General features: G+C 46.6%; 1 protein-coding gene across 1 annotated transcript in view; it reads right to left on the bottom strand.

Moving 5' to 3' along the window:
* Positions 1–24674, bottom strand: part of LOC125947337 (uncharacterized) — a 58973-nt gene that overhangs the window by 1076 nt on the left and 33223 nt on the right. The window contains exon 4 of the mRNA XM_049671817.1: positions 14325–14408. Coding sequence (XP_049527774.1) covers positions 14325–14408 — 84 coding nt within the window. The remainder of the gene's footprint in view (positions 1–14324; positions 14409–24674) is intronic.

Raw genomic sequence — 24674 nt, 5'->3', positions numbered from 1 at the left:
ACATTTTCACAACGCATATATTGATAGACCTGGTCCATCGTCATCGCTGAATAAATAAATAAAAAAGAGGCTGTTCTGACCAAAAGTTGAAGCATGGATATGCGACATCAAATTATTAGACAGCTATACAAAGTAAGATTAGTGGTTTCATCGGCCGTATAAATTGCAGTAAAGATTCGCTCGCTACCAAAGTTAGTAAGCAGGCTGTTATGCACACTGAGGCAAATATGAACAGATCTCACTCGACGAGCCCGGATAATCACCGTAAGAACGCTGGCGTGATGAAGAGTGGCGACTGCAGTGACATTGCGCTTCGTGCTGCTTCTAGCCTCAATGCCTCTTCGAAACATGAGATTACTTCTAACACTGAGCACGGGAACACAGTACACACGAAGTCCCAGCCGCAAATTGTTTCTGAGATGAGGCGTGCGGCCGGACTAATGCATCCACCTTCCTCCTTTCATCCCCGGCCACTCCCTGACCGAACACTGAGCGAGCATAAGCCACCATCCTTCTCAAGTCACCCGTTCCCTCTCTCACGCTTTTCCTCGCACCGACAGCATACGGCTCCATGGGGCGCGATATAATATTTCACTCATTTTGTCTGGAACATCACAGTGACAGGGATGGCGTAAATTCTTTAGAATGTGTCCCTAAAATAGCCGTGGCATTGCAAATAGTATGATTAGCCTGATATTATGTTTTGATTTCCTACTAGGAAACATGTTATTTTGTCTGCGCATAGCTCTTACGTTTTTGTAGGCTTTCTGTATCCCTGCCAACAATACCGCCTTCACGGCGCTGCCGCGTTTTCATAAAAAATAGCCTAGCCGAATGTTTTTAAATGAAAACCTGTAGCAGAATTAACTGTCCTTGAAAGCAATACCGTCAAATTTAGGTTATAACGGTACATGTAGCTGTTATTTGACGTTTCTTCTACTTACTTTTTCTGTTCGTTCTACAGCCTGAGGATAATGTCCTCGTTAAAAGTATTTCCATACAGCTATTTCTTTCAATTATACTTTTGTCTAATACTTAAAGGGGTGTATTCAACCGTTGCGCAGGTAGTGTCAAGCGTAAGCTGGCAGTCAAGCGACATAGAGTAGGAGCAGCTGGAAGCCCCAGCGGCTGACACTCGGGCCAAGCACTGGTGATCCGGCTTGCTCAGTGGCTGCACTGCTGGCATCGAATAGGCATGTTCAGTAGCCTTGTCCGTGCGCTCTACTTCTTCATTACAAATACAATATATTGTGTTATGCCTGCGTCTTTGCTTTTAGTGGTTCTTGTTTCGTTGCAGCAGTGTACTTACGTTACGATTTGGCAATCAGTCCTGAATATAATTTTTTTCTCTTTGTGCATATACGACCAACTCCAGTGCATTTTCTTACATCCTAAATAACTTTTCTTCTCTCTAGCAAGACAGTTCAAGAGAATAAGAAATGTCGAATATAAAGACGACATAACCCGTTTTGTGGACTTCAATTACATTTTGATAAGCACTCAAATTGGGAGCCCTTATAGACGCTGATTTCACGCTGTACGCTTGAGTAGTCTCTTCTTTAGCACTTTTCGATGCTTATATTCCCAGTCAATAATGTGAAGTACCAAACCTATTAAATTTTTCGACGTCTTTCTCGCTTTCCTTTTAATCTCCATCTCTAAAGGTTCCTTACACTTAAAGAAGAGGCCGCCATATTCTGCTGAATCAGGCATCTGAAATACTATTAACGTACATAACTTCAAGCTAGACTGAAGTGGGCTGTAAAAAAGTGGTTCGGTGATTATGTGCGTACATTTTTCTGGATGGCATAGCAGGTCTAGACGTCTTACTCATTCGCTATACGAACCCTATCTGCCAGCCATGTCTTGCTCGTACGCAAGCCACGAACCGCGCATCTCTATCGTCATCGTTTTATGCTTGTAAATTTTGGAAGCCTTCTTAACCAATCTGAAGAGCACGCCACAGCGCCCTCTGCCTGGACGGGACGTAGAAATGTAGACGGCGGCTAGCCGATGTGCAGTCGACGGTACATCGGGAGGTGCCTAGCGTGACATTGATGTCCACATGTAAGCTGTGATGACGCGTCTAGGTAGGCCGGTTTTACTCGTTCCAGACTGACGACCACCTCGCGACCATTCTAAAGAATCGTACTTGACTTGGCAGTTAGTGAAACAACGCGAAACGACCTTGCGCGGGCACGCCTCGAAGGCACCTTAGCATCCAGCCGGAGAAAGGCATGAGTGGAAGACGTGAGATCAGGATGAACAAAGATGTTGTAGTCTGATATGTGAGGACGGACAGGGCGTAGAAACTCGTCGAAGTCCTGCAGGTGCCGGAGGTAGTGTTGAGGCTGGGATGGTGCGTCCTTAGAGAAAAAAGAAGTATCTGCGAAACCGCAACGCAACACCTAAATCGAGGTTGGTGGCCGAGTAGCCTAGTTCATTGTGTTAGACCGCTTGCAGACCCAGTAGTACCATGCATCTTTGGTGGCCACAGTGTTTGTGTTCAAGGCGTGCCGCTAGGGCAGGCTTCAGTTGGCGACGCAGCCGGTCGACTATGCCGCTGGCAAAAGTTGGCCAACCGTCGTTCGGCAGTGAGTTGTGCAGAGAAGATGAGCGAGAGACGTAAATGTGGTGGATTCAAACTGCTGCCTGCGATCAGTTGTGACACTCCCCGGACAACCGAAGCGCGACACCCAGGTGGAGAAGGAGGCTTGGGCAACAGATTCGGCAGTGATGTTTGTTATGGGCATGACTTCAGACCAACGCGTAAAACTGTCCTCGATCGCTAGCAGATAGCTGAAAGCACGTGACGAAGGAAGTGGTCCAACCATGTCGATGTGCACGTGGTTAAAGCGTTGGCCGGATGGCAGGAAACGCCGAGTCGGAGGCTCTGCGTGACACGTCACTTTGGGATTTTGGCAATTCAGAAAAGCACGGATACAGCTCAGTTACGCATGTCAGCGTTGATCGGAGGTCAGACGTAGCCATCCGCGAGTAAGAGTTGCGTAGCTCGTATGAAAGAATGGTAGATATCGGGTAACATTTAAGCTGCAAATTGTAGGTATCTTTGCAACGGTTGTCGTATTCTTACCTGCTCCTAATATAATTCCCGGGTTTTATAATTGCTTACTGTATAGCATTGTCAGAATACAATATTTTAGTGCACTCAGCAACTTTACAACGTGTAAGACAGTAAATTCTGTCCGCAAATCCGCCTTCTTATCTTCTGCTGTCAATAATAATACTGTGCAGCAGCACATGTGTCATTAAACCCATGTTCGTGGAAGATATGCCTTTACCTTGCTCTTTATTTGAACTGGCGCTCAATCAGAAATAAATGTATTTTGGGATCGAAGAGGTGAGGAAACAGTTCATGACCTGCCCATGTGCAACACCTACTGTAAGTAGTAGTATAAAATTATTTAGGACTATTTGATCATAGCCGCTGTGTGCCATATCAACAATGAAAACAGTCAAGAATATGCTTACAACTACATGGCATTTAGTTGTATGTTACCCATCTAAGAAGAGTGCATTTCAACCCACCTCGACAAACACGCGCAGCTAACTTCGGCGACAAACGCGGCTGGAACCGTCAGCCCAAGCAGCGGCCAAAGCGGCACACAGCTTAATCGCCGACCACAGCAGCTAAATCTTCAGACGCCGCGAACGTCTCGCATGGTGTGACAACCTGTGCATCTCAAAGAGCTAGTTTATGTTCGGTGACGAACACGCCCCGCAACTCGGTGGTGCGTGAGCAAGTGGTCAAATCGGAGATAGGCTGAGTACCGAAATGGCGAAAGAGCCAATGAAATCAATAGTGCTGTTTATGAAATAATGTGAGCATGATGGTGTATATATTGTTGCGGTTAAATAGCGTTTGTTATGTTGTTGCGTAAGTTCGTAGAACAATCAGCCAGTACCGGAGCATCTGTAGCGTTAGTATATATGGCTATTACATCCACGTGTTATACGCGCTGTCCAGTGTTGACACTTTGCAAGGAATGGTGGACTAGTTTGCTTGCTTCATCTTCGGAGACCTCGAGAAAAACCACTGTTGTGGTAAAACAGACTCTACAATTCACAGAGTTGATGGTCCAGCGATGGAAGCATATATGCTGCCCCATGCTGTCTGAAGCAACTCCAATAAAAGGAATGACAATCGGGTGCCCTCTGCTGGCGTCATGGCTCAAAAGATACCATTTTTTTGCAATGGAATCATGGGGCCATCTCCGTACGTCATTGCGCGGTGTATTACACCCTGTTTTGCCATAGCGGTGGCAGATAGTGATTTCATTTCATTAAAGTGACATTAAAGGCTCCTTGCATGACGATAGGTTAAGCATACATTCCTTGATATCAAAAACAAAGCTCAAGAAGACCACTATGATAACGTCCTAGCTATGCTGCTTAGGTGATATAAGGCGTAGCAAAAGTCTACAACACCATTCACTTCCCGTGAAGGGGTGCCATGTTGTGCGTGGTGTCCGTGGAGCTGCGTCGTGCGTCGACGAAAAGTCGTGCCACAGCTGTCAGAGGACATGTTCTAAAGGCAAAGTTCGCAAAGCACCTCTTGGACTGAATGCCTCTTATCGATGCGCCAATCGAACGAGTGGCCTGTGGATATTATTGGACCTCTCACACCTGTTTCAACAAAAAGTAATCACTACATTCTCACCTTCGCGGATCTCGCCACATGGTGTCCTGATCCTGTTGCTCTGCCCGCAATAAATCCAGAAACAGTAGCAGATCCGCTGTTTAAAATGTTTTTGCGGATAGGATTTCCACGGAAAATTCTTTGCGACCACGCCTCATGCTTAACGTCAGAATTATAGAAGGAGATGAATGGTTTACTCATTAATAGGCACTTAAGTTCGACGCCTTATCACCTAATGTGCAAAGGTCTGATAGAGACGGTTCAATAGCACTTTGAAGTAGATGATGCGCAACTTCTGCCTAGAGCAACCGAAGTCATGGGACCACTTTCCTACATCACTTTTATTTACACATGGATAAGTGCAGAGGCCAGCATGGGCTTCTGTGCTTTTGAGCTGATATACGGCCGATATGTCCGAGGACCCCTAAATATTTTCAAGGAACTGTGGACTGGGGACCCCCTAAATAAAGATGTCAAGACCGCGCACGGATATGTGCTTGATCTGAGAGAACGTCTGAAACAGACTTTTAAGCTGGCGCAAGGAAACATGTCCCGAGTGCCAAACGCGCAAAATAAATATTGCGACCAAAGTACCAAGACACGACCGCTCAAAGTTGGTGAACGTGCTTTCATATTATTCCCAACGAGTTAAAACAAGCTACTTATGCATTGGCAAGTGCCATTTCAGCTTATTGGGAAGAAAAGCGACCACGACTATTGGTTGTACTTTGGACACGCAACAACGCTGTTTCATATTATTATGCTGAAGCAATACGAAGAACGTCAACAAGACGTCATTTCTCAGGTTTTATCGTTCATCAGCAGCGTTCACGCACTTGAAGAGGCGGCTACTTCAGGGCTTCCCAAACGCAGTGCTCTACATAGAAGATGCTCCTGTCGCCACAACTATCTGAAAAGAACATCCAGATGCCCTGAAGTAGGAGATCTTAAGCATCCAAAAGCAAGGTTTAAAATCTCGCCTCAGAAATGCCTGGCTGGCATAACTTCCATCATTTCTTTTGGTCAACTAGAAGGCAGCAAAATCCTACTAACAGAAATCAAAATGACTGATCTAGTTCGCTTACTTCTGTGGAGTGACGTATTGTCATTGCGCTACAATTTGCGTATTTTTCAGTGTATAGTAAAGTGAATATGATCATGCATTGATGTGCAGGTGCGTCGACGAAATTACGCGATGACGATAAAGAAAACAAAGAGGCAACGATGCTGGCATCTGGCGAGCAGAAGAAAAAGAAATAGAAGACCGGAAATGACGTAAAAACTAATTAGGTCAATAGCAAAATATCACGCGAAGAATCAGGAAAAGAAAAAAAGAAGTTCTGAGAGAAGCTCGTGGAACAGCACGGAAGCGAGGTGTTCCAGGCCGCAAGAGCTCTCATGGTTCTTGTCCCGAAACCCAACTCCTGCCTGCCTATTCCATCTGCCTGGGGATTCCTCAGCCCACCACGGTTCGCTGCACTTGGACCTGGATGAATTCCAACCCTGGGCCTTCTGTTGGTTGTCCGGGACCAGACTGTGCCAAGCCTACCCTGATGTTCGCTCCTAGTCCGCCCATGACCCGCCCGCCCATGCCACGCTGGTCCCTGCCGGCAGCGACTGCCGTGTCCCACGCACAAGCGATTTACGCTTCCGCGGACACGAATACCACTTTGTATTTTCATTGAATAAAGTGTCTACGAATGTGTATATCGTGAAGCAGAATCTGCCGACTTACCGACAGTACATCGACGTCCACAGGGTGAACGCTCACAAACATTATTTATTGCTGTGGGAGGCAATATAGTTCAATGGGAATTTATTGGTTGGCAAGTATTAGGCAACTGTGCAGTACTTACATGTTTTTGCAGTGTTTATCTAACGCGGTCATTTTCACCTGTCTCATCATTCTAAACAAATAGTGAGAGAGAGAGAGAAAGAAGGTAAAGGAAAGACAGGGAGGTTAACCAGACATTATCTCCGGTTGGCTACCCTGTACCAGGGGAGGGGTAAAGGGATTCGACAGGAGAGAGAGAGAAAAAATAAGTACAAAAAAGGGGAAAAAAAGGAAAGAAAAAAAAGTTGCAGTGGCTTAGCTCGGCTATGCCAGGATATACGTAGCGTTAGCAAAGGTTCAGCTGATTATTCTTAGCTTTCCTGGGTGTCTAGATTGTCAAGGATTAGCTTGATTGTCATGCTTACTGCTGCTCCAATGACACACACGCGGTATACGTATTATGTGGCACATGTATATAGCCTTCTTCTGTTCATTCCTCCTACGCTCAACCGCTAATTGCCAGGCAACTACTTCGGGATCCGATGAGTCAAGCTTCTCCGTTCTTCTGCGCTGTTGAGCAGCATTTGCGCTCTCCTTCTCCATGGCTATACCACACTGGCAAACGCCAGTCAGAAGCGCAGCGGCTCCAGCGCAGTGTCAGACGGCGACTGCACAGCGAGCGCGCGCCGGCGCCAGTGCGTCTACCACGGCTACGACGTCACTCCTCTGGAATGCGCAGACCGGCGGCGGTGAGTCGCGCGCGGCGGCGGCGGAGTGCGCGAGAGGTGCCGGCTCCGGTGGCTCCGGTGCGCAAGCCGTGCGACATCAGTGATCCTTGCGCATGCGCAGCACGGCTCTTGAAGTGCCGCGCGAGACGGGCTTGGCTAGGCCAGTGTAGCTAACGCTACAAAAATCACACACACACACACACACACACACACACACACACACACACACACACACACACACACACACACACACACACACACACACACACACACACACACACACACACACACACACACACACACACACACACACACACACACAAAACACAACTGTTTCTGTGGGCATTTTCACGCAGCCTGCGAAGGCGTTCTCGTGTTGAAAAGTGTCAACGTCCCATCCTACGTCACACAGTGTAGAGTCACAATTTGTCACTGAGTTCGGTGTCTTTTAAATAACGCAGCAGTGCCTTCAAGGTGGCTCGCGCTGTTGTTCGTGTAGGCCAGTTTACAAGGATGTTGATTAGCGTTATTAAGCGTTTGTCCAGTTGACCTATCGTGGCTGAGAGAGCTGCTCTCTGCGGGTTAAAACGAGGGCACTCACAAAGAAGGTGTGAGATTGTTTCGTTGCACCGGAAGAGCGTTCGAATCACAGTCGGTCAGATAGGCCGGTGGCTCGCAAGAAGCGCAGAATCGCCTGCACGGCCTTCTTCGGTAACGTTCGGTCCAGTCTGTGGTGAAGAATTTTTTCTTCTGACAGAGGCCGGTCGTCCAATTGGTTGAACGCGTTGGTAAGAGAATGTCTTTGCGCACTGTACTGCGGGCAGTCGCACAATATATGTACAATTGATTCTTCATTGCCGCAGTGGTCACAGGCTGCGCTGTCGACCATTCCTATGCGGAACGCATAGGCGTTGGTAAACGCAACGCCCAACCATAATCTGCACAAAAGTGTTGCGTCTCCTCGGCGAAGCCTTGATGGTACTAAGGCTTAGGGTTGGGTCCAGAGAGTATAAGCGAGCATGCATGAAGTGCGATTCATGCCATTGTGATCTTGTGCGTTGGCGAGCGAGCACGCGGAGCTTCCGTGCAGCGTCAGTCCTAGAAAGTGGAATGGGTCGTTTGTGATCTTCTTTATGAGCTGTGCGGGCAGCTTGATCGGCCCGTTCATTGCCGATAATTCCACAGTGACTTGGAAGCCACTGAAAAGTTATTTCTTGCCCTATCTCAGTCAGATTGTGTATTGCCTCGGCAATCTCAAAGACCAGCTGCTCGTGTGGACCGCGGCGTAAAGGTGATAGTAGAGACTGCAGAGCCGCCTTTGAGTCGGAGAAAATTGTCCATTTCTGTGTCACTTGGTCACTAATGAACTTCAGAGCGGCACAAAGTGCTGCGAGCTCTGCTGCCGTAGATGTTGTGACGTGAGACGTCTTGAATTTAATAGTTGTGCCCATCGTTGGTATCACCACTGCCGCGGTAGAGCTGTTCGGCAGGACGGAGCCGTCGGTGTATATATGGGCAGAGTCTTGGTACTTCTCGTACAACAGGAGTAAGGCGAGCTGTTTAAGGGCTGGTGATGACAGCTCTGCTTTTTTCTGGATGCCAGGTATTGTCAGGTTGATATTTGGCTGGGTAAGGCACCACGGAGGAATCGAAGGTCTTGCGGCAGGAGTGAAGCAAGTTGGTAATGATTCACCATGCGTGGCTATTGTTTGGCAGAAAGAGGTACGTTGTCTGTCCGCTGGCAGAGATGCCAGGTGGTGGTGGGGAGTCCGGGCAAGATGTCGTATATGTGTCCTTAATGCTTCAACCTCAATGTGAGTCTTGGCGAGGTGGTCTCCAGCAATTGCTATAGTCGCCACTGTGGATGCACTCCGAGGCAGGCCTAGGCAAATGCGGAGCGCTTGTGCTTGAACACTTTGTATGGTGCGCAGACTCATTTTGTTGACGTTAGTTAAGGCTGGCAAGGTGTACCGCAGGAAGCCAAGAAACAGCACATTGTATAGCTGCAGCATAGCACTTGTGGACATTCCCCATGTCTTTCCAGTGAAGAACTTAAACAGGTGACAGATGCCTGTTAACCGCTTCTTCATGTATGAAACATGATGGCTCCATGACATGTCTCTGTCAATTATAACGCCTAGAAACTTGTAAGATCGAATGTAGGGTATTCTTTGGCCATTTATCAATACGCTGTAGTTCGCCATGGGCTTCCGTGTAAATGCCACAAGTGCGCATTTCTCAGACGATATTTCCAGACCTCGATTCCGGAGGTAAATAGCACTCTGAGATGCGGCTTTCTGGATCCTCGCACGCAGTTGTAGGCGTGTTACTGCAGACGTCCAAACGCAGATGTCATCCGCATACATTGATAGCTGAACTGTGCTTGGCAGGTGCTCAAGGAGAGAAAGGAGAGTCAGATTAAACAGCACAGGGCTGAGGACACCGCCCTGGGGGACGCCGCGGTAGCTGTAATGTAGAGAGGTGTGGCCGTCCTCAGTGTTCACGAAAAAGGATCGCATGGAGAGGTAGTCGCGTATCCATTGAAACATCCGGCCGCCCACACCTACCTCTTCGAGAGCAGTAAGTATGGCTTCATGTGTAATGTTGTCATATGCCCCTTTCACGTCGAGAAACAAGGAAGCGCGAAGACGCTTTCGGCTACCCGCCGTGGTTGCTCAGTGGCTATGGTGTTGGGCTGCTGAGCACAAGGTCGCGGGATCGAATCCCGGCCACGGCGGCTGCATTTCGATGGGGGCGAAATGCGAAAACACCCGTGTACTTAGATTTAGGTGCACGTTAAAGAACCCCAGGTGGTCCAAATTTCCGGAGTCCCCCACTACGGCGTGCCTCATAATCAGAACTGGTTTTGGCACGTAAAACCCCATAATTTAATTTTTTTGAAGACGCTTTCGGCATTTTTCGTGCTGAACGTAGGTGACTAGGTCGACGACGTTATCTATCGATGATCGACCACGGCGAAAGCCCGTCATAGCCTCTGGGTAAATGTTGTGGTACTCTAGGTACCACTCCAGGCGTCCTAGGATCATTCTCTCCATTACTTTGCCCACACAACTAGCCAAAGCGATCGGGCGATACGCTGAGAGCTCCAAAGGCGATTCGTCAGGCTTCAGTCGTGGAACCAGGCGACTGGTCTTCCAGCTTATCGGGAGCGTGCCATCTCGCCAAGATTCATTGTAGAGCTCTAGGAGAACAATGCTTGCGCGCTCACCCAGATGACGTGGGGCTCTGTAAGAAATGCCATCAGGTCCTGGAGCCGATGTGCGTCCACACAAAGCTAGTGCTGCCTTAAGTTCATGGATTGAAAAAGGTAGATCCATGCGTTGATCTCGCGGTGGTGGAGAGCTACTCGAAGGCGGAAAATTGTTGGGAGAAGCGAGTTGGCCGGATAATCTGGCGCAGAACTCTTCTGCCACGTTAATATCCGGTCGCTGTTGTGAAAGGGCTAGGGCCTTGAATGGAAACCGCTGCCCGGGCAGTGTCCGGAGACCTCGTACCGTCCTCCACAATTGCGATAAAGGCTTGCGAGGGTCTAGAGACTCACAAAACGCAGCCCAGCGTTGTGATTCCAGCTTAGCTAACCGGCGCTGCATCTTCTTTTGGATGCGTCTGGCGGTCCGTAAATCATCCATTGCATGCGTGCGGCGGTACCTTCGTTCAGCACGTCGACGAATTGCTCGAAGTCGTTCTAATTCTATATCAAATTCCGTTAGCTTCGAAAAGCATGTGAGAGTGCACATAGTATCTTCTACTGCGCTCTTGATAGTCTCTTCCAAACGATGTGAAATGTTGTCTTGACAGTGCTCTTCCATGAGAGACTGAAATTTGGTCCAGTCCACTCTTTGGATGGTATCGCGTATCTTGGAAGGAGATAATCCGCTTATTTTTACTATGTGGGAATGTGGTCACTCCCATGTGTTTCTATATCTGCAAACCACCCAGCACGTCTGACGAGGCTTCGTGAGACAAACGCCAAGTCTAGACAGCTGCTGTACGTGGAGCCACGTAAGAACGTAGGACTGCCGTCATTTAACAACAAAAGTTCATTGTCATGAGCGACGGATACCAAATGTCTGCCTTTCGCGTTGATCTTCGTACTGCCCCACAGTGTGTGATGAGCGTTGAAATCCCCAATGATGACCCACGGATCAGGAGTTGATGATAGGATGTCGCGTAGTCTTGTTTGATCAAATCGACTTGATGGAGACAGGTCAGCGCCCACAACGGTGATGGTAAGTTTCTTCTTTTTCACTGTTAGACATATATATTGATTGTCGTCATGAGGAGCCACAGGCTGGAGAATGTAAGTGAGATTGCGACGAATAAACACCATAACCTTGCTGTTTTCACCAGTAGTAGATAACATGAATGATTCATGTCCAGAGAGCCTGATTGTGCGGGATAAGTTCGGTTCGCAGATGACAATGATCGGAAACATATGGGCGTAAACGAACCGACGAAAATCAGCAATGCGCGATCTGAGTCCCCGGGCATTCCACTGAAAAATTGTTGCTTTTCGGACCTCATCCCTGAAAGGCAGTAGCTGTTGAGCCATGGTCTACTCAAGGGCTGCCAGCACCGGACTCCGAGCGTCCAGTACTTGAAGTGCACTTCTGGCTGACGGTGTCTGCATGTTGTTCAATAACACGCGAATGGCACTCATTAGGGGTCGCAGAAGAGCGACCACTTGCTTATCTGTATTCTGCAAGTCATCCGATGCAGCACCTTGCTGTACTGGAGGTGGCTTCTTCTGTGGCTCTGCTACAGGTCGTGTAGGCGTAAGAGGTGGCCATTCATTTGTATAGAGAGATCTCCCAGTTTTCTCTCTTCCAACCTCGGCGTTTGTCGCGCTCAGAGCAGCAGCTGGCTGTGTTCTATGAACGGTCGACGTATCTTTAAAAATTGACGTTGTCCGTCGTGAGGACCTTCGACGGTGGCGTCGTCTTCGTCGGACTTTTTCAGCGGCCTCTTTGTGGGTTGAGCTGTCTCTCACCATTTGTCTAAGAATAGAAATATCTTTCTTAATCTGTGGACAGTCTTTGGAAGAAGCACTGTGAGCACCCTGACAGTTTGAGCACTTCAAAGTAGTTGCGCTGCACTTGTCTTCTGGGTAGGGTTCTGCGCATCGAGGGCATATTGCGGAATTTCTGCAAACGCCCTTCACATGGCCCATCTTCTGGCAGTTGAAACACTGCATAGGCCTCGGAACATATGGTCGAACCGGGTGGCGAAAGTGGCCTACCTTCACGTACGAGGGAAGACAGTCGCCTTTGAATGTTATTCTGACACAACGTGTGTTGCCGAGGCGGCCCACGTACACAATGACGTTGTTTTCGCTTACCGGTTTTATGAGAATTGGCAGGTCTGCATTGGAAATTTCGTTGTCGATGTCATAAATGACTCCTGTTACAGTGGCACCATCAGCGGGCACGATGGATCGGACGTTGATGTTGCCCAGTTGCGTTATATGCTGCAATGTGTTCAGCGCACTCGAGTTCTTCACATCAACCGCCATAATGTTTTTCCTTGTATTCAGCCTGACATCTTTAATCTCATTCGGCACGGTATTTTCTAGATACAAGGAAAGTGCTTACCTGTTGAGCACGCGCAGATTGTCGGTTGTGTTCTGCGGCACGAACAGGATGGAATGAGGCCATCGTTGAGGCGCATTTTTCACGGTGGTCGAACTTGACGCCGAAGACGCGTTCATGATCCTTCGTTTGGCCTTGCGGTGCAAGACAGGTTGAAAGTTGTCTTCCGAGGACTCGTCACCTGAGGCGGAGTACAGCTCGGTGTCTTCGCTCTCACTAGACGTGTTGCCTCGCTTCCTCGAAGCGATGCCCGTCGGTGAACCGGAACTAGGCGGGGCCCCGTGAGCTTGTCCGTCCATCACCGCGATATGCGGGGCGGTAGACCCCACAATTGCAGTTAGAAGTCCAGAAAAACACAGAGACGGGCGAGATGCGTTCCACAGAAGAAACACTTCGTCTTCCTCCCCTAAACAAATAGAATCACTCAATATGCAAATGGCCTCCTTCCTCGCGGCAACGAAAGTTTCGCCTCCGTTAGGGTGATTTTTCGAACGTTCCCCCACAAGGGGTCAAACGGCTTAGAAACCGCGACCTGGTCGGCCTGAAGAGGGAAGGCCGAATCTCCACTAACCCTGGAGATAACGTACTTTTCATCCGTGCCACAGAAGTCCCCGGCGAACCTCTACAAGAAACGCTACTGCGGTAACGAACAAAACTCAGCGGGATCTTTATGAAAGGTGAAGAACGTGTCGGATCAACTTTTCGTCAAACTCATTATCGCACCCCCTTAAGTCATCAGATGTGCCACTAACGCAATAATGGTCATCTGGCTGTTGACTAAAGCTTCAAATAATTCACTCGCAATAATTCACTGCCTGATTCTTCCTAACATCCTAATTACTACAGACAACGATACGCAATTGTAGGTTTCGCAGTGACTGCAAGATGCTCAAACCACTCGTTTTATAGTGACGTTTACCGTTGTTGGACCCGGTTTCACGTTTCTCCCGCTCGGCCCTACATAGCACTTCCGACATCAGCAAATATATAAACCACATAAACTCGCTCCGCGCCCCCCCCCCCCCCCCCCCCCCGCACCCACCTGCCCACATAATAAAAGATTTGGTGCTTCACAGGAAATCCTTGCGCTGTTTTTACTCCAGCTTAGTGTGCGCTGAGCCGAGCAAATTTACTGTAGGTGCTCATGACACAACCCCTGCGTTGTGTGCGGTCCCCGCTTTCGTAAGCTCTTTTGAAACCTCATTTATGTAATGCACCACTTTTAGCCTACTATCCCGCTTTGTTTATTGCATTACATTGTCACGTGACCTTGTTTTCACTTTTTAAGTGTCTCTGCAAGTGTCACCACGATACAATTTGGATACCAAGCTGACTGCAGCATTCGCTGCTGAGCGTTCAAATTGGTTGGAATGTTGAGATTATGAGATGGTCTTGAGCATCAATTTTCGGCAAAGAGAAGAGACCCATATCTTTACAGCATTGGAATCGGATAGGCTTTTCTTACGCACACGAAGGGCTGTAAACGCAACAGCTGGGGCATATATCCCCATAGGAAAACTGGTACTATTTCCCCAGCCCTATAATGTACTTACGGTCTATTGTATAGTATTCGGCGCTCACCACGACACAATTTTCAAAATCCGTAAAATAGACAATCCCTTCCAGTGGTGTAGGATCTGAAAGGAAAAAAATTTATTATCCATACGTATGCTATTTATACGAAACAAGAGTAATGAGTCAGAAATACTACTACAGTGTTAACCATTTCAGTAAGTGCTTCTCTAAAGATGCGTCGCAGATTTTCCGCAGATCCCACGCGAGGAATGCAGTGTAACCGACGTCCACGGAGCTGTGGATTCCCTGTTTGCCTCCCTGGCCACCGAACAATACTATTGAAAAGCAGTTGACATTCAACGTCATACAATAAAATACAACAGGTTCAAGGTAGGGCCTGTATTTGCAAAATGGTTTTGTATGGAACTGTTTGTAATACCAAATAGTTGCCTATTCTCATACTGAACATATAATTAGATAAGGCCACCGGGCAATGACAAAAGCTCTTACGAACAAGAACGGAAACATTGCATTCATAAACATCTTGACACTTTTCGATTGTAACGACAGCGCCACATGCTTCAATACAATAAGGTACGATGTTAGGATACAATTGTTACAGATGTGTAAAGGTTATTTATGATTAAAAATTCACCCCTACGCAGAACCCAAAGAGCAAAGCCACAAACACTATTTACAGCGGTTATTACATATGTATACAGCACAGAGCACTTCATATAAATCATCCCAATGCGGAAGGAAACTGTAAAACACAATGAGGACTACGTGCTCCTCTACCTCACATTGCTTGGGCAAAAGTAAGAAATGTTGAATAGGTAAGATTTTGAAATGACAATCTTTAAACTTTCCTAAATGCATATTCGAGTATTATAAATTGTGACCTGCAGTTTAGTTTTTCTCAAATTAATCTATCTACGCCCAGATATGTAAAGCGAATTTAAAGGTCACTACCTTCTATCTCTGCTTGCATTTAAAAAAGATATGATCTGTAACATTGGTAATCTTCCACGGTCCTGCAGACCAGTCTAGACTACGAAAGATTCTGCGCTCGACATCTTTATATTGTGTGCATAATGACCAAAGCACAAGAAAGATCAATGCTTTGACCTCTTTCTCGTTTTCCTGCTAAAATCTCTTTTTCATGGAATCCCGCACATGGCACACTATTCAAAAATAGAACAAAATATAGCGCAACAAAGGAATTTTTGTCTTTAAAGGAAACAGTGCTGCACTAGGTCACGGCAAACCCAATTCTCGAGCCCACGTTTTCTTTTTTTTTTTTTTTGCGCTGTGCAGCTAAGATGTACGAACTTGCACAAACTCGCCCAAGCATCCACGCTTCCGGTCCACACTGCAAGTTTTATATGGTATATATTTCATACAACTCCCCCAGGATAACTGATTGAGTGGTCAGCGCAAAGGCAGGCAAGGAGGTAAACGCTACGACTACGCGATCTGATCTCTAAATAAGCCTGAATATTGAAGATTATGTGTGCCAAATTTATACAAGCTGTTTCAACCTTCCCCAGAGAAACAGTTCCAGTGGCAATCAAGTAACGGAATATTGCACTTGGGCCTTGTTCGCATGTTAATCGTTTGCCTAATACTGAATTTATGGCCAGATAGCTTAATCAGTCAGCCTGCTAAATTAAAATTCAGCACTAGACAGGCGTTATAACAACCCAATTTTTGTGTTGATACAAGGATGTCAAGACGAGAAGATTGACTATTTCTTTCTAAATTCACTTATTATAAGATCCCTGATAGAAAGAAATAATTTTATTGAGCATTTTTAAGCTGGAAACACAATGGGCAGACAACGTTAGCAAATAGGAGTGTTTAGAAAAGCTGATCACAACCTCATCAGAGAAGTCCACGTACGGTAACTTATAAGACAAGCTTTTCACAAAAGACCACACATATTTCACATGCATAGTTGGAGACCTTACATAAGTGATACTTCTTGGGTGATAACAAACAGTGCTCGAAATTGCTTTGGAAAACAGGGAGTACCCGTTGCACACCATCCACATGTCGAGTCACTTTCGCGTGGATAAAGTAATTTCAGAAAAAAGAAAACAGTGCTGCTCATTTTAGCAGGCTAACATTTGTTACAACCTCTAAATAAGGCACTCTCACATCGTGACGACCAAATAGTTGTTTCAAAATAGCGATCTTTATAACACACGTACAAATTCACAGGCGAAGTTTAAGGCATGAGCCTGTTGTTCAGACAGCGCATTCATGTGAGCCGTTGTCGAGAAATTCGTATGGGTGGTTATAATTTGCTGTTAGGATCGAGATGAGTTTGTAGGGTTGGTGCTGGCATACTACATACTGTTCCGTCTATGCCACGAAAATTTGGATGCGTCCATGTTTGGTAATTTGTTTTAACTAGTAGATTTTGAATTCAACGTGATTTTGAACTCTGATTTGCAAGTTTCACTTCGCGTGTAAAGTCTGAGGTGTGTTTCCATAAAAAATCAGCTTGTCAGCATATCTAGTTTTGTGTTCCTTGTCTTGGCTTCGGCAAAAATGTCGAGGGCGTCAAATGCCACTTTCTACGCGTTAGGTTCTAGTGTCACAGAGGCAGAGCAGAGTGCATTACTTGTTACCCAAATGTAGAGTTTCGAAAGTTATGCTAGAAGCACACACCTCACAAAGTGCTTCAATGTCCCCTGTTCCCGCATGAGGTAGGTGATAAATTCCAGGCAATGGTTTAAATGAATGTGCTAAACAAATTATGAATACATTTTCTCTTGTATAGGAATCTCCTAAAGCATTGTCGTGTACGAAGTTTATCTGTATTGTTTCTCACTGTTTCCTTGTAGCTGTGATATTTAGATGAGAGGAATGATCGCGAACAATTTACCTACCTTGCGAACTTTCTTCCTTTAGAGCAAAAAGATTACAATAAGATCCCTAGTCATATTTTGCAGTCCACCTTTTTTTAGTAGATAACAGAGCATGGCGGGCATCGCTTATCCGACAAAGTGCTATCTCCTGTTACAAAATTAAGGAACGCTCAATAGTTACTTGAAAATTATAATGTCAGCGAATAAGTTCTAACAATGAAGTGTAGTAGTGTAGTAGTAAATTCAGACCACCAGCCTAGAGTTGTTCCGGCGCAATACATATTGCATTCTCCCTGCAGCCGCGCAAACTACGGGATCCCTTTTGGATTTCTGCGACGGTGAGCAACCTGCATTACTTCGAAAGGGCGAGGAGAGCTAGCTGATAACACGAATCACTCTGAAATAGCAATAATTGAAATTTGCAATTCCTATATTAATAAATATACATTTATGTAAAATGAATATGCGGTATAACATTTTAACTTCGCGAGCAATCTTTATTTCATGCAGGATTGTTTTTTTCCACATCACGCTGTCTTCATAAATCACCAGCAGCTCATGCACACAGGCCCTCTCTTTCAGAACGCTTGGAGCTGTACTTCTGAGCTACGCAGTGTTGTCCACAAGGTCCACTCAGTTATTCAAATATATAGGATGCACTGCCATCCTGAAGGTTTAACGTTAAGTCTTTACAGTATTACGACGAAGTGCATTTGACAATGACGTCAATGCGTGTGCTAAGAGATGTGTTCGGCACTCAAAAAAAAAGAAAGAGAGCTGCTACATGAGATGAACTGGCCCACTCTACATGGTCGATATGCATTCAGCATACTTGAATGAAGCATTGATGCCGTCGTTAAGCTGTGCTGTTAGGCTGAAATAAATTAAGGAAGGGAACTCACCCATGCCTATTGTGAAGGTGACTGTCCCCAGCGTCTCACCTCGTGATATGAGGAATGGGATGTGCAGACTGAAAAACGAAAACGAGAGAACTAGCTTGGCTTAAGGACTTAAATGTATTTCACATTACATTCTATCAATGTTACTGCTTCGCAAACTCCAGAAGCCGTGATATTATGGCTGGCGTTCGCCAGCTAGCTGTATTATTTAGCGTCTATGTGCTATCGAGCTGCGTAACTGGATACTAGCGCTGTCATAAGGCTCAACTTACCTGTACATTTGTGGCCAATCAATAGTATTTACCCGTGTAAGCTAGCACCTCCACTTTGGAATAGGAAAATTTTGAGAAAGTTTTACTAAGCATCACGCTCATACCCGCGTGATGCAAGTCTTTACTAAAGGGCGCTAGTTGCCTGCGAAAATAGCATTATCATCATCAATCTATCTCGCACTTGGCAACAAACTGCAACTTTCGTTACTAACTACGACGAAATGGCGCTTGTCGACTAAGCTAGTAGGCAAGCCGTTGCGAGAGGAATGCCCTGAAATGACGATTGGCAGCAAAAGTGACTTTTACGCTTCATTGAGTTGGTCTGTATCTGATAAATACGGAATGAAATCATGAATGATCCAATATGACAAATAATTACTGATAACATCGTTAATGATAAGGAATTGTTGCGGCACTTTCTAACGCACGACCAAAACTATACGAAACGGAGGTTGCCACTGACGGGATACGTAAACACGTCGGCTAAAAAGTTGGCTGTGGCTTAACTCAGTTATGCCTGGGTGTGCGTAGCGAGAGCCACGGTTAATCTTATTGTTTAGCTTGGTTCTCTCTACGGTTACCTCTTTATCATTTAGCTTCGTACGTCTTAGTGTTTAGGTTTGGCTGTTACCTCTCGTTAAGTTAAGGTTACATTAAAGACTAAACATTTTTAAAGTGCAAGGCATTCATTTTGAAAGTCTTCATCTTGTTGTTTCTCAATTGCCACAAAGACGGCCCGATGGTCGGTGAGGCAGGAGGATAAGGGGTTGTCGTCCAGTGACTTGAACACGTTTCGGGTGCTATCCTCATCTGAATCCACTCGTCTGGCCGCTTCGTACTTACGACGCTTCGCGAGGCGTGCGGCTCGTTCTTCCTCCGTCTCCTCGGCTCGCTCCTCTTGGTTTCGTTCCGACGACGAAGCCTGGCTTCTTTCAGTCTCGCCGACTAACTTTTCATATCTGCCGACGAATCCCACCGAGCCGCCCCTTCTATATATACGATGCAACGCCGGCTCCTCCTCTGCTGCTGCAACACGGTTTCACCAGCTCCTGCTCTGACGTCATGCCAGATGGCGGGTCGAGCGGCGCTGCCAGCTGCGACGGTTGCTAGGCAACGGCGCAGCTCTCGGTTCGGCCACCGGCCACAGCGAAACGGCGAGAATACGGCCTATGTAGCTCTCGCTACAAAAATCGTTAAGTTGGAGAGGCGCGCATTCTGAATTACCATTCGCAGCATTCGTCTGCTAGTCGCGAACGTGTTGCACTTTGTCGGTGGGGTAAGAATCACGATCGTCGTCATTGTTTGTGAGGCCGACCATGATTCCCAAATCCTAATCGCTGCCATTGCAGATGTAACAAACCATTGTCAGTTCAGGCTCTGCAGGGCAGCGGGTTGAAAACTAAATACGCTTCAAGCAGCCATGAACTGAGAACAAGTGCATTGGTCGCCGAAGGAAGAAGCGAGCGTACTGGAAACAACGATAACAACAAAATGACGCGTGGAAATCAAAATACTTCAGATCCCCATCAGGACGTATACAACAAACGTCTGTGCACTGCGCCTTTTCCTTTTAGACGAACATTGTCAATAAAAGCAACCCATCGCGAGCGCCAAACGGGTCTCAACGGTGCACCGTCCACTGACACGTGGCCCCGATGACCGCCGCGGAACAATATTGCAGACCTACTCACTGGCCGCAACTGCCGACGGTACTTGTAATCCGGCTTCAGATCATGATGTAGAGTGCTTTTAAAACGCGATAGTGTTCAGGGCCCCGTGTCGAAGAAAATCCGGCGTCGGCGTTGGCATTGGTGCCCGCGGCCGAGAAAGTCATCCCAAACCACGTTTAGGTATGCCACACCATTCTATCAACAATGTTGCTCATACCTTGTCTTGGATTCTTGTTAAAGCTATTCCTCGGAATTTTGAGAATGACAATCCGCAAACATATGTCATCAAACAAAACACCCTTAGCGCATGCCTTTTATGTTAAATATTTTCAGACTGAAATATCAAAAGTGCGAAACAAATACGGAAACCTGAAAATGAAGCAATTTCTTTGGCACGCTTGTGCAATATCTCCGGCATCAGCCCACATAAGAGGCCGCGTTTCCACCAGGAAGCTCGCCTATGTGCATCGCGTTCGCCGCCACTGTTTGCCAGTAACCATTACGGTTGCATAAGCTGCAGTCGTCGGGAACCATGACTAGCAGTCGGGGATCTTTGATGCTATCGCGTTCCACTCTTAAAAGCGAAGCTTAAGCGTCCTCCCAATTTTGCCCACGTTATTAACGTTTGTACGATTCTGCCCTGCTTCGTTTATTTCAACATTTCTCGACGCCGTGAGTGCGAAAAGCTAATGGTAAGCCAAGTGAGCCATCTCGTTGGGGCGGTCAGTGTGGAGTGTGCGCCTGAAAGACAAAAGGCCATCGCATTGCGGCTCGCAATCACGGCAGTGTATTAGTAATGAGCGCTGCTTAGTAGAACAGGCGCGGTGCATATATCTTTATTCTATTACAGCTCCTACTTCACGTCAGAAAAACGAGCTAGCCAATCGCTGTGCCTCCATTGGCGGAGTTCGAGGCAAACGCCACGGCTATGGGTGATAGACCAGCGAATGAACGGCCGTACACCGGTGCCGGCTCTGCTTCAGACCTCACGCAATCTACGCGAGTTTGTTGTCCGTACGGTGTCCGATCAAACGCCACATCCCGTCGAAACTTAGAAACTCGTTGGGTTTGGTAGTTTGCAGAAGTCGGGCGCTGCATTGTTCGTGTGTCTCTTGCCATCAGATGACCAATGTTACAAAGAAGGAAGGAATCAGTGTACCGTCGTGCTCCGCTGAAGTATCCTGACCAATGATATCGACAACATTAGCGGAGGGGGCAAAACGCCACAGAGGTTTCGCATCATCCTAATAAATGACGATGTCACGTGGTGCAGTTAGTTATCGGCTGCTTTCGCAGACTTTCAAGCCATATTAAATATGTTCAAGGCAACGTTCGCCATTAACACTCGATCAGAGATACTTACGTATTACGAGGAATAGAAGAAAACAAGCATCTTCACTTTGAAATTTGGTATGATTGTATTTTAAAGCCTTCGTACCAGTAGACCACATCGACAATCGGCATGATGAGGTCGACTGTTCGAAGATTGGGTCAGGCCGACCGCTGCTGCGTAAGCCTACTAAGTTGGCGTGTGCGCTTACTGGATTTAACGGCGTCAGCTCGCCTATGGGCATAAAACCATTAAAACTGCAAGCTTCTTGGAACTGAGAGGTTCTTGGAAACGCCCTTGGAACTGAGAGGTTCTTGGAAACGCCCTCTCGGTCGTTTCCAAGAACCTCTCAGGTCTCGTCTCTCGTATAATTTCGGCGTTGATTATTATGTTGATGTAATACCAGGCGTAGTTGTAAACTGCACAAAAATCACATTCCGCGTGGTGCGAATCAGGCACCTAGTGCAGTTCCGCGAGCCGTGAATAGAGGGGCTCTGGATCCACAGAAAGTTTCTGTGGAGCTTCTGGGTATGATTCCAGGCATCGGACAGGCGTTCAAACGTGGATGTCCATAATAGCCGCACGTTCGAAGGATATGTGCCTTTGTTAATGGGCGACGTGACAGGCATAAAAGGAAGCAGGGCGCCCGCCGGACAACTTTCCGAGTGTGTGTGTGTGTGTGGGGGGGGGGGGGGGGGGGGGGCTGTAGTCTTTGAAAACATGTGAAAACGTAGATACATAGTTAATAACATATGAAAATGGGAAGCCACATTTTGTTTGCTTCCATCCACATGTCTTTCGTGGCGATGCGTGCTGTGGTACGCCAGGATTGTATTACCGTATTTAACACTGTAATGTGGTCAAAACTCTCTTATGCGTAGTCATAAAAAGGAATGGCAATACATACAGGGTGTCCCGACTATCATGCACCAAGATTTCAAAATATGCAATTACCACGTAGCTGGACGGAACCACGATAATGTTGTTTGCCGTAGCTTGGAGATACATAGACTTTTTTGCATTCCGCCGAATTAAATCATCATCATCACCATAATCATCATCATCAGCCCATATTTATGTCCACTGCAGGACGAAGGTCTCTCCCTGCGACCTCCACTTATCCATGTCTTGCGCTATCTGATTCCAACTTGGCCTGCAAATTTTTTAACTTCATCACCCGACCTAGTTTTCTGCCGTTCTGGACCGCGCTTCCCTTCTCTTGGAATCCATTCTGTAACTCTAATGGTCCACTGATTATGCATCCTACGCTTTACATGACCTGCCCAGCTCCATCTTTTTCTCTTAATGTCAATTAGAATATCGGCTATCCCCGTTTGCTCTCTGATCCACACCGCTCTCTTTCTGTCTCTTAAAGTTAGGCCTAACATTTTTCGTTCCTTCGCTCTTTCTGCAGTCTTTAACTTGTTCTGAAGTTTGTTTGTTAACCTCCAAATTTCTGCCCCCTATATCAGGCCCGGTAGAATGCATCGATTGCACACTTTTCTTTTGAACGACAGTGGTAAGCTCCTAGTTAGGATTTGGCAATGCCTGCCGTATGCACTCCAACCCAATTTGATTCTTCTGAAAATTGCTATTGCTGAATGTGTGCTACATAAAAGCGTTTGTCCGAGCATGAAAGAAGCCCGCCAATACCCGCAAAATGGCCGCGCATCTGACCGCTCATGGCGCTTTGCATTTATTCGCAAATTTCTTTCATGCTCGGGAAGACACTTTTACGTAGCCGAAATTAAGCAACAGAAAGCAGTATCGGGAGTTTTTTGTGTTGCTCTACAATTTTCTCATTGGCACATTTCATGCAATTATAATATTCGAAAAGTTTATTAAATAATTAGGCGGATTGGAAAAAAATAATCTGAGTACCCCCAACCGATGGCAAATAGCATTACTTTGTTTTTGTCCAGCTACATGGCATTCGTATACTTTTAAATCTTGGTGCATGGTAGTTTAGACACGCTGTATAGATTAACCTTATGAGATTTTATCCGTAGCTTTATTTTTTCACTGTATTTTCTGTAAATTGTATGTTTTAGCTATGTCTTTAGTACCAGAGAAAAACTACAGGTGGCAGCCATGCTGTGTTAGTGAAAATTAAAGCATGGCTTTTGTGAATTATTTAAATGTAATGTTGATTTTATCTGAACACCGAAATAACATATATGTGTTGACACATGCATGTTGCCCTTAGTTCGAAATCTGGGTGAATACATTCCCCTGAACTCATACAAAACTCTCAAGGCTCACCGTTGTAAAGCCCACGTTATAGAATGAGGGCTCTAAAGTACTGTTGTGTGCTCTGTGTATGCGATCTGATGCGAGATGGCGCAGTACACCACTTGGCTCAGCAAGCCCAGAACGACAAGCGTTGATTTGTTTCCACCAAGTTGGCCCCGGGAAATGGAGGTGGCGTTGCCGTGCCTTCACAAGCCGCCATTGCAGGACATATGGGCTGCTACGGGAGCGTTGCTGCCATGCATAGATATACCTTGGAATTTATCTACGTATAATGAACATTTCTGGGTGGCAGCAAAACGTTGTTTTACCATTTCGGCACGTAAACGACATCGCTCTGCCAACTTAAAATAATTCGTTCTAGCAATATATTTTTCAATCCATAGTACGCCGCCACGATTTTGCACTAGCCACCGCAAGCTAAGCACATTGGACATTGGTCCAATGTTTTCTGGCTACGCCCACTTCGCCTGTCTGTCGCGCGACGTCACAAAACCGCGAAAACTCACCACGTCAAAGTGACGTGTACGCGAAAAAAAATGCATTAATATGCCGAACAAAACTGAAAAATTTTCTGAATAAGCGCAGACTGCCCCGTTCCGAATGGAATCAAAGATGGCTGCCCGTCGATCGCTCAGGGCCTCGCTACTCGCCCCTGCCGGTGAGCATGTATTTATTTGCGCATGATAAACCTTTTTGCGTGACAGTAAAACGGTATCGAGCCCTTTCGCCATGCATACGACATCGCTCTGTCAACTCTTCCTTATTGAGGATTCGTTTTAGCGGCATTCTTATCCTTCCGTTTCACGCCGCCGCGATTTTCGACCAGCAACCGCTAGCTAAATAAGCCGAAGCGTACCAATCGGAGATGCCGGCCCCACCCTCTTCATGCGGTTGTCTATTTTCACTGAGCTGGCTCGGCCCCATCGAAACCCTCTCCACTAAAGCGTGCTCCTCTCTTCTTGTCAGCCAATTAGATAAGAAAAACCGCTGAGTGTAGACAATGTTATTGGCTTTGAAAGCGAACAAAGGTGACCTCCTATAAACAAGGAGAGTTTTTGATTGGGTTGTTTAGACAACGCTGCGGTCAC

The sequence above is a fragment of the Dermacentor silvarum genome, chromosome 8, assembly GCF_013339745.2.
Source record: "Dermacentor silvarum isolate Dsil-2018 chromosome 8, BIME_Dsil_1.4, whole genome shotgun sequence".
Lineage (NCBI taxonomy): Eukaryota > Metazoa > Arthropoda > Arachnida > Ixodida > Ixodidae > Dermacentor > Dermacentor silvarum.
This window is presented reverse-complemented; position numbering and strand designations above follow the sequence as displayed.